This window comes from Cibotium barometz, chromosome 2, assembly GCF_041138505.1.
Source record: "Cibotium barometz isolate CiBa-2024 chromosome 2, ASM4113850v1, whole genome shotgun sequence".
NCBI classification, from domain to species: Eukaryota; Viridiplantae; Streptophyta; class Polypodiopsida; order Cyatheales; family Cibotiaceae; genus Cibotium; species Cibotium barometz.
The window spans coordinates 50,289,556-50,300,843 of record NC_141047.1 but is presented as its reverse complement, the minus strand read 5'-3'; the positions used below and the strand labels follow the sequence as shown (position 1 = coordinate 50,300,843).

At 43.2% G+C, this 11,288-nt stretch overlaps 1 protein-coding gene across 1 annotated transcript; it reads right to left on the bottom strand.

Moving 5' to 3' along the window:
• Positions 1–2,395: 2,395 nt before the first annotated feature.
• Positions 2,396–3,094, bottom strand: LOC147641190 (putative pentatricopeptide repeat-containing protein At3g23330). Its single transcript, XM_086811866.1, has one exon. The coding sequence runs from the start codon at positions 3,092–3,094 to the stop codon at positions 2,396–2,398; it is 699 nt and encodes a 232-aa protein (XP_086667992.1).
• Between the last annotated feature and the right edge of the window lie 8,194 nt (positions 3,095–11,288).

The following is an 11,288-nucleotide window of genomic DNA, read 5'->3' as shown; positions in this document are numbered from 1 at the left end:
CTTGCCTATTGAAAAGGCACTGTGTAACAAGGGGATCAAGAATGGTCACTTGCATAGCCATTGATTCATGTAGATCCCTCATAAGACATCTGGAGACACAAACAAAACATGTCAACAAAATATCTGGAGTCTGAGATATTCATCAAGAAAACAAAAGTAAATCCACGCAAACCTCAGATAGATGAAGAGGACTGTGTCAGATATCTCAATATTGTGATTCACAAGCATACTTGTGTCTTCAGGGGCAATGTCACAATAAACCTCATCCTCTCCAGGCATGGACACATCTACTATCATTTGACCTGTCACATTCTGATAAAGCTCTGAATTGGATGCATGGAGAATTTCAGCTTGCTGAGAAAGAATGGCATCCTCTGTAATCTTCTCCTGCTCTCTCTCTTTTTCAACTTCTTCTTTGATATCCTGAGCTTTTCTTGTATCATAAGTATGAGAAATATCTTCAATAATAACTGATTGTTTGGGTTGCCTTGCTGGAGGGATATTAAGAATTTCAAAAGCTCTCATATCTTGACTTGGAATGGGCTCCAAAGCTTTGTCAAACTTATATCTAAGTCTAGACACAAGCACAAAATCTTTGCTCATAAGAGTGATCCTATGAGAAAATGCAGCAGCAATGTAGCCATCATTCATAAAGTCGATTAAAAAATCTTCAGCAGCCTCTTGAAGACACATGAGGGCCTGGGTCTCCCATCGCACTTTCTGAAGATATGTGTTTCTCATTTTGCCAACTAACCTTTCTGATATGTCCTTGACAACCCGAGTAAAAGGCAGTCGAGGGATGAGAAGACTAGTAGACTTCTGTGCTGCTCTTATCTCTCTTAAGGACTTCACCTGATAATTTAATCTCTTTCTTGCTGTCGCCCTCGCACGAGGCTTTGGAAGAGGCTTCTCTTCTTTGGAAGGTCCTGGTTTGTCCTCAGCTTTTTCAGTCTCCAAAGGTGGGTAGACTTTCCTTGCAGTCTGTTTTGTCCTTGCCATTGAAGCTTGAAAAAAGAGACACGATGAAGAGATTTGTATAATAAGACAAGAAAATAAGGTGGCCCGAACGAAGCGATAGAGCGAATCCAAAGATAATGGAAAGGGATAATCACTTGATTCGGGAAATCACAAATGCAGGAGTCCCGAACGAAGCGATGATGCAGATCCAAAAAAGTCGGATGAGGATAATCGCTTGATTCGGGCAATCGGGAAAAGGACGGAACGAAGCGATTGAAGGACTCCGAATGTCCTGGAAAGCTGCAGTCGCTTGATATGGGAAAGAAATGAAAAAGTAGGTTTGTGAAAATAAGGTGGCCTGATCTCGCTTGATACAGTGTCGGTGAAAAATATGAATATTTTCAACAAAATTTACTTTTTATACCCCCAATCTGTCGTACAAATGACCGTTGGGTACACGTGTCTTATAATCATTTTTGCCACGTGGCCTAAACGGTCACTATTTAAGGTGTTTTTATCACGCTTTGGGCCACTTATTCGCGTCAAATCAACTGTGCACCGTACTGTCTTCCTACCCCTATTTTGCAAAACTCAATGGGGAGGGTGTTCAGGGCACGGCACCGTGGGGGCCGAGGGAGGGTGTTCGGTCACGGCACCGCGGGGGTCGGGGGGGTGTGAGGGCACGGCTCCAGGGGGCCGGCCGGGGGGTGTTCGGGCACGGCTCCGGGGGAACGGCCGGGGAGGGTGTTTGGGCACGGCTCCGGGGGGCTGGCCGGGGGGTGTTCGGGCACGTTATCTTCAGCTTTTTCATCCTCTGAACCCACATTCTCATCAAGGCTTTCCTGACTGGTTGAATTTCTTGTATTGATCATCCTGCTCATAAGAAGCCTATTTTCAAGGGTTGTTAAAACTCCATCTCCATTCTCTTTTCCAGCTAATGCAACTTGCACAAGTGTTGGTTTGGCATCCCCCTAGTTGAAATTCTCACAACTTTTACTTTCATAAGATACAGTTTGATTGTTCTCAGAGCAGTCCACAACTGTGTTTCTAGATTCCCCATGCGTGTCGAGAATATCTGCAAAAGATAGCATTGCATTGTAGTATTGCCCATCTTGCATGGTTAAGCCAACATCATCCTCATTCAAACCTTCTAGTGATAATGGGGTTGAACCCCCATTGACATTAACCTTCCCTGTTGTCTTAGAGGCTGGTGCCTTACGCTCAGGGTAGTCCATATCTCTTATCTTTGATATGCCAAGTTTTGAACACCCTGGCTGCACTCTCCAGACTCCCACATTTCGTATACATATTGATAAGGGCAATCCCAACCACTGCATCTAACTCAAAGCCACTAGCCATCAAGCGAGCATGGACTAGCTTGCCTTGGGAAAGGGCAGCTATACTTGAACATGCATTCAAGGCACTGATAAGAGTAACATTATTGGGCATTTGCCTCTCCTGTTGCATTTTGTTCAAAAAGTCCTGCTTGTCCATGTCCATGTTGAGAATATCCTGCAATCATAGTAGTCCATGGCACCACACCTTCTTGTCCTAAACTATCAAACACTCTCTGAGCTTCCTCAAGAGACCCAAGTTTTGCAAGCATATCAATTAGCATACTACTGACGCATGCATCCAAATCATAACCACTTTCGACAACATATCCATGAATGAAATTACCCCTATGATCAGCTGATGTACTGGCGCAAGCTTTCAAAGCACTAACAAAAATGGTATCCTTTGGCTCCATCCCTTCCCGCAGCATTTGCTCAAAAAGATGGAGAGCCTCCTCACCCCGCCCATGCTGAACATACCCTGTAACCATTGCACTCCATGTCACCCAGTCATGTTTTGGTAGCTTTTCAAACACACTCTGTACATTTGCAGGCCTTCCACATCTGGCATACATGCCAATAAGGATACTCCCTACAAATACATCAGTTTCAAACCCACTCTCAGCTACATAGGCATGAGTAAGCTTGCCCTGCCCTAAACTTGCCATATAGGAACATGCTTTCAAAACACACACGAACGTAATTGCGTTGGCTTCATGCCATGTTGTTGCATTTCCTAAAAGAGAAGGAGAGCTTGGTGACCATGCCCATGCTGAGCGTAACCTCCAATTATTGCATTCCATGTCACCGCACTTGAAATGGGCAATCTCTTAAACACTTTATATGCATCATACAGGCTATGACATATGGCATACATGCTAATAAGGGTATTGAAAACAGTAATGTTTGAGTCATGACCACTCTCAAGTAAGTGTCCATGGACCAGCTTACCCTCATGAAGAGTTTCCATACTTGAACATGCTTTTAAAACAGCAACATACATGTAATTCCCTGGAATTACACTTGTCTGTTGCAATTTGCTGAACAAATGAATCACATTTCCACCATATCCAAGCTTTGCATGTGCTAGAATCATAGCAGTTCATGCTAAGACATTCGGATTCGAAAGCTTAGAGAACACATCATTTGCTTCCGGTAAACTACCACACAACGCATACATTCTAATGAGATTCTAATCAAGTGGCTTCCCAAGAAAGTGTTGAGCTCATATCTTCTTCTCCTTATAAGAGAATGCATTGTTCTGCCAGTATCCAGGTCCCTTTTGTCAATGCACCCTTGTAAGAGATAGTAAAACATAGTGGTAGAAACATGAGAGCTGTGCCCGTCCACCACTGTCAGGTTGTCCACAGTCCGTATGGCTTCATGAAGGCTACCCTGATTACAAAGCTTTTTCAATCCTTCAACAAATTGCTGTGGGTTATCATGCTTTGCCATCCTGCATCACATATGAAGCCTAGCCTGCCTTCCTCTTCCACCGATACCCTGTACTGCTTCAAATCACCATGAGTTTCTTTTCAAAGACTCTAACTGGTTGCAGCCCCACATAGTTTATTCATGTATTACAAATGAGCATTCCATGTGTACATATAATGCCATCATATATGGCTTTCCTGCACAACGAGTAGAGCTTTAATCTCCATGTTCATACACTCAATTCTACAGCATTTTGCATTGGCATTCCTTTTATCCTTCTGATGTTTTGGGCTTTCTCTATGTCGAACCATTCATTCAGATTATCATTGCATACATTTAGCCCTGTTTTTCAAGAGTTTCTTTCAGATATTCCGACAATTAGAGTACAAAGAAGTGTCCACTTTTCCGGCATTCATAAGTTCTTGAGCATTCTAACTGTTTTGCAACTTGTAGGGAAGATCTCAAGTCAATACAAGCTCCTCACCTTCCTCAGCTATCAAAAAGGTCGAGTGTCGTAAGCCCTTGAGACAAAGGTTTAGCTTCATGTCACTACAAGCTCCTCTCTATCCTTGGTTATTGGAATAGATGAGTGTCATAGGCCCTTGAAGTGGCAGGAATGGATCAAGTGATTGCAAGCTCCTCTCCTTCCTCAGCTGTCGAGAAGGATGAGTGTCACAAGCCCTTGTTGCCCATTCTACAGTCCTAAGAGAGAACTACAAGTCTATACAAGCTCCTTGTTACCCCCTTCTCTTGAGGTGAACAAGTGTCATAAGCCCTTGTAATCCTTCTTCTTCCCTAATCCACCTGGGTCAAATGGTACCAACAAATCATACAGGCTCTGCTGCCTGTACCCTTAAGGAATACCCTCTAGATCATAGGCCATCAAGGTTTTCTACCTCATACATATGCTGAAATCATCACATACATAGTTCGCGGGGATTTCACCACACTCTCACCCCAGCAATTTCACGTCGGGTTCACCAAAGAATGTCGTGACGTGGCGGTGTCGCTGGGAAAGCGCGGGACTTCTGGCTGTGAGAGTAGCTTCCAAAATCCCAGGAAGGAAACAGAATAGATAGCTCCTCAAGGAGCATAAGACATTAACATTTTTGTTGACATGTACAAATGCCAATTCACTTCAATTCTCGAAGGTTTGAGATTAGTATCATTCTCCCTTTCTCTTCCTTGGTTACAAGTTCATCATCACACATGCACTCCCAAAATCACACATACAATTACCATCATAATCATAGCACACATACTAGCAGAGAATATCCGAGCTCCGGATCAAGAGGTAGAAATCAGCTCAACAACAAATGCACAGTCTATTGGAGCATACCCCAAAGAAGAGGCTAATCAAAGAGTAGTAGAAAATCTATGAATTGGTTTCACTGCTGAGAAAGATCTTAGATGCTGCATACGATACTGAAGCAGTGCTATGATGATTTAGTTTAAGAAAAAAAATAAAAGAGGATGGCAACAACTCGAACAGATATCTTGGAAATAACCACTTGACCTGCATGTTCCTTTCATCAGATCACAAGCCTCTAGAAGCATTTTGCCAAACCTTAAGTCCTCATCTGTGAGATTGATACCATTGGCTTAGAGAGCTTGGAGTGTAACCCAGTAGCAGTTAAGTGCACAATGCTAATTTCTCAAGTGGTGGCATGATCGTCAAGCTTGTAGCCAAGACAGCAGACGACAAAGCTGATTGGGTTTTCTTAGAACATGTCTGAAGACAGCAAAAACTTTGGGGATACTATCTTCTCATGAGTGATGCAGTGTCCAAGAAAAGCAGATTCATACCCACAAAAATCGATTCGTTGTCTTTGTTGATGGCTAACTCCTCTGGCCTTCGCTTCCACGCTTATTTTCCTTCGCTGTCAGCCCGACCTGCCTCAGCCTGCAGTTCACCACACGTCAAAAGGCACCCCTTCGTCTTCCGCTCCCGAGGCCCCTTCCCCGAGGCCCCCCCCATCCACACACAGCTACTCTCTGTACATTCTACAGAGAGCCCCCGGTTCCCTCCGAAAAGCTCCCTGCTTATTCTTCCATACCCTTTCGAAGCGCCCCCCCCCCAACTCTGGTTATTTCTGGATCCTGCTGGCAAATCGGGCCTCTCCACACCTTTTTCAGCTGAAAACACGTTTATTCCGTTTTGAAATTCCACACTGCCCTCATTTTTCTCCCATTTTTCTTGGATTGATAAGTATCACATTCTTTATGGCTCCTTTACACCATATCTTTGCTTAGGGGCTGTTCCCATGCATAACATCAAAAAGACTCATTTGGCCTCATTTAACATTTGCTATCCCCGCATTATTTTCACTGCCATCAATACTCATTTAGTCAGGACCATGGCCATGACCTTGACTAATCATACTGCCTTCATGCCCATGCATTTGAGTTCATATGGGATGGTCTATGAGCTTCTTTCACTACATGGATGTGCCACAGCACGACAGCGGGTAAGATGATCCAAGTATCTGAGAAGTGGGTGAGTGGCAATGGCATATAAGAGGGCACTGAGTGGACACCCTTGTCTGACCGAACAACCCAAGGATCAAGATTGAGAAAGATGATTACCAAGGATGCATTGGGCTATAGAGTCAGCATACAAGCAGTAGATGACATTAGCCATTTTTGGCCCGAATCCCATCTGAGCCATTGTCTGTGAGATAAAATCCCAGTTGACCGTGTCAAAAGCTTTAGCAAAGTCCACTTGCATAGTCCACTTGCATAATAAAAACATCTTGGTCAGAATATTTTGCATATTCAATAGCCATGAGAGCATTGCCAATATTATCATGGATCTGCCGCCTAGGAACAAAGCCATATTGCAAGGGATGCAGACCCTCATAAAGCACTTGCAATATGAAAATCTTCATTTGTCACCTAAAGTCAACTACCCATCTCTTGACACTTTACAATATTAGCAATGCATCACCAAGTGCTGAGATGGGACAAGGCATCATCAAGCTCCACATCAGTGAAAGGCATATCAAGTTTGAGAGATTCCTGTGGGTTGAGAATGGGAAGAACATGCTCTAAAAGAGTATCCCGAGCTTGTAATTCGTGCAAAGAAGTGGTAGCAGGGGGTGCAAACAGTTTCTGAAAATAAGAAAAGCATTCATGTTGGAGCTTTGAGAAAGACCGAGTCCATTCACCATCCAGTTTACGGACTCTGAGGCAAGAGGTCTTCCTCCTCTTGGAAGCATGTAACCCTTGAAAGAAAGATTTTGAAGAGTAGCCTTTATCCATGAATTGAGTCATCCTTGCCCGAACCTGCCACTTGACCAATTTCCATCGGTCATTAGCTTGCAAGAGAGCTGTTGTGACTGAGAGAGAGTGTCCATTTGTTGAGAGGAGAGGGGCTGCAATTGGGAATGTGCAGTCAAGGACTGAACTACTGCTTTGGCATGCTGAACTTTAGCTCTCCAGTCAGGCATGAAATTACTCCCATATTCATGAATAGCATGCTGAAGCCTGTCCACAAGGTGTTGCCATGCAAAATTACAGTCATATTGGACATGGGCTGTAAGAGGAATTATGGCATATCAGATCAATTGTTGAAATTATGCATGCTGCAGGTATTCTTTATTGTTATGTTTCATCCGAATGGAATGTAAAGGATCAATTGTTGAAATTATGCATGCTGCAGGTATTCTTTATTGTTATGTTTCAGCCATAAAGGAGCATGGTCAGAGAGACCAAGAGAGTGATCAACCTCAATATGAAGACTGAAATCTGTATATTGTTGAGCATACAGTAAATACCATCTATCCAAGCGAGCCCAGTAGTTAGTAAAGGCATTATGATGATAGGTGTAGCCCACTATTCCAGTGTGCATGGTTGTCCATAAATCTTGTGCATGTGTCGTGGTAAGTAACTCCTCCCATGATCGCTTTTCAGAAGGGATCATATGAGATCTATGAGTAGTGTTGTCTAATGGCATGGGAGAGTTATTAAAGTCTCTGCCAAGAAAAGCACAAGATCGCCACGGGTAAGAAGCAATGGCATGCCACATGGAAGCTCTAGAAGCAAAAGTTTGCAAGGCATAAATAGAGGCAAATTCCCAAATATCACCATTGACATCACATTGAATCACCATCCATCTGCCATCACAATCATTGAAGGCAATCTGGGGCTGCAGTTCATGTCTGACCAATATGCAAAGACCCGAGAAATGCTTAGTACCTGCATAGTGGATATCATAGCCCCCAAAATAGCCAGCCTGGCTAGCCATAGAATGTTGGTTATGTTCTTGCAAACAGAGAATGTCCGGCTGCCTAGTTAAAACATAATTCCACCCTAGCCTCCACTTTAGAAGGATTATAGAGGCCCTGTACATTAAGAGTGAGTGACACAATGGAGTTTGTCATGAGGATATATACAAAGGAGGAGACCAAGAATATACAACCAAAGAGTGCTTAAGCATCAGCCATCATGGGCTGCAGCCCTTCCTTCCCTGGGTCAAAGGATAGCCCTTCCTCAGACTCACAAACAGGAATGTGTTTTTTGAGAACTCCAACCCAATTGAGAAGAACCGGGGGAGTGGCTGAGGTAGAGGCTTGGCCTGGAGTAGGAGTAGATGCATCCTAGTGGCAAGATTGAAGGGGTCTTTGCCTCAACACACTCTTGGGCTGTAAAAAACCATCATTATCAGGGGCCTTCTCTTTCTCTTTACCTTTGTCCTTGCCTTTATCTATGGCTAGCATTTGCGAAGCCACTTTCCCAACTTTGGAGGCATTTTTATCCAAATTCTTGGACCCAGTAGTCTCTTGCTTATGAGTGGGCTGAACCAGGGGAGAAGGTATAGCAGTGGCTGGAGGGGGATGCAAGACAGTAGGGCATGCAGAGGCCAGATGCCCGTACTTATGGCATGAAAAACAAGCACCTGCAAAAATTTTCCATTTCAATTCAAAGTACTTTTGGCCCATTGGCAAACCTTCAACCTCCACTGCAATGGAGGGGAGGGTAGGGGTATCTGTGTCCCACAAAACAAAATCTATTACGATTCCCAGCAGGGCGAGGGGGGCAGATAACTTGGCCCAGTGCAGTGGCCAATCCTGGCAATTCTTCTCGCATATAGTCTAAGAAATTAACCACCTCCACCCAGACAGGACAATGATGTCGTATGAGACTTTGATAGTCCTTATTGGGGAACCATGGCATAGCATGTACCATTTTCCTGCCATAAAATAAAGGAGAAAATTCAAGCACATGCTGCTTCTGCAAGGCATCGGTGAGGTGAACTTCATAAAACCCACGGGAGGCAAAGTACACCCCCTCCACAAAAGAGCCACCAAGGATAGACTGGTTGTACCAAAGATGGTAGCTACAATTTATAAGTAACCTGAGGAATAGGCTTGCTCCAATCCTGGCGAGATTGATGGAAGTCCTCTTTCAGAGTATCAAAAACATATTGAGCCTCTTATGGTGCGACATTGTATAACCTATGAGAGAGGGTTGAATCCATCTTGAGACAATGGAATCTCCCTTGAATCAAATAATAGGGTGGGCATCTGAACATATAATGCTTCTCAATCTGCACCTCCCTAACTGTGTACCTTGCATAACTATGCCTCTCAAGTAATGCCCTTTGCTCTACCAAATTCAATCTGATTCAATCTACACATAGTGGGATGATACTCTTTATTGGCCGATGATAATATGGCATGTGATCTTCCGATGAGGGTATCTAGGGCTGACAATGAATCCATCCTCAAAAACTTGCAGGAAGTGCTCTTTATAAAATTAGAGTTTTATAGGGAGATATAGTGGTAAAAGGAATCAAAAGATATTGATATCTAGATTACCTATCATCTTCTTGGAGATTTCAATTGTGTGCCTCAAGGCCACGTGATCTACTTGCAAGGCTGCCAGAATGTGAGGAAGGGAGCTGGTCGGCCAGTCCAGAAGGCTGTTGGCTGGAGAACACCTTGAGATATTTAAAGAAGATGAAGAACTCCTTAAGCTTAGGGTTCCCAATACAATAGAGGATGAAATGATGGGCTCTTAAAGCGAATGTTGAAATATAGTGTTGCATGGATGATGACCTATAGGAAGCCTAATCAATGCATAACCAGCTAGATTCATCTCATTCATAGATGTACAAGCCATTGGAAATCCTAGAGCTTCATTCCATTGTCAGTGGTCACCTACTTTATCTAGCTCAGAATCCTAATTCTAATGGTCACTTCATAGAGAGGGACATGTTAGCTACCCACAAATAATAGTGGAAGAGGAACTCATTGGAGGACCTATCTAATTAGAAAGTCACATCATGTGTGGCCTAAAGAATGGGATATGATAGATGCACAAATTGTGTTGACCACACTGACTGTCCCACCATAAACTTTGCATTCATTATTTTACTTGCAAATAAATAAGGATGTTGAGGATCTTCAAAGGTAGTTGCTGCTAGAGAATATAGATTACATTAACATATTTCACAGATGCAAGGCAGTGGTGGTACATCATCTTGAAGATAATATCTTTGACAGCCTAGAATCTTGGGAATATGACTTCATCACATGAGGCAAGATCCATCAAAGGCCAGATCTTTTGTATAGGGTTGTAAGCGCATATAAATAAGTGTGACAGGTTCATTCTTGACTAATACAATGCTTATTATTGAAGCAGTGCTGAGACTGATACAGTGCTTATTAAAGCAATGTTGATAGAAGGAGGGAGAGTTAGGCTCAGTACTATCTGAATCGGATCATATTGGAGGAAGAAGAGTCCAGATAGGAGTCGACAAATTTAAAGCTGGTCAGGAGCTATCAGATTTGAGTCTACTTGAGTCAAATACAGATTTGAGTCTGTTTGAGTCAAATACAGATTTGAGTCTGTTTGAGTCAAATACATATAATTTGGGAGCTAGTTAAGATTTAAGTGTCTTGATCTGTGCTGCTAATTGAAACGATGCTGACTGAATCAGTGTTGTCTAAACCACAACTGAATGGAGAAAGAAAAGGAACAAAGCTAACAGGTTGAGAGCTGTGTTTGATTGAGAAACTGTCTGAATAAGAGCTGATAGAAATAAGTGCTGACAAACCTGGCCACCGTGAGCGTGGATTGAGAGACGAACTGCGCACAGCGTGGAGAAATTTGCAGATGCTACAAATCACGCAAAACGGGGAAGAAAATGAACACTTTTAGTTTTTTTAAAAAATTGCTATGCATAAACGACTCCAAAAAAAAGGTGGCTTATGCATCGCAAATTCGATGCATAAACCACTCAATTCGTCATTTAGAAGGAAGCTCCTACTAATGGTTCGAGAGGTATGCCGCCGTAGAGTCCCATGCATTCGCAGCAGTGTCGACCAGCTTGTGGTCCTCATACCCAGTCGATGCGCGCGGAGTACCCAGTCGAGTATTCACATTTTATTTTTTTAAAAATTTCGGGTGGCATAAACGACCCAAAAACAAAAGGTGGCTTATGCATCGCAAGTCCGATGCATAAACCACTCAATTCCAGTTTGCAAGGGTCGCTACAATGGTGGCATAAACAACTGCAATTTAAACGTCGCATAAGCATCCACAAAAGCGACCCCCGCT

What these genes read in the sequence shown, in the direction of transcription:
- LOC147641190 (XM_086811866.1), bottom strand. Translation starts at nt 3,094, where the DNA reads ATGGAATGCAATAATTGGAGGTTACGCTCAGCATGGGCATGGTCACCA.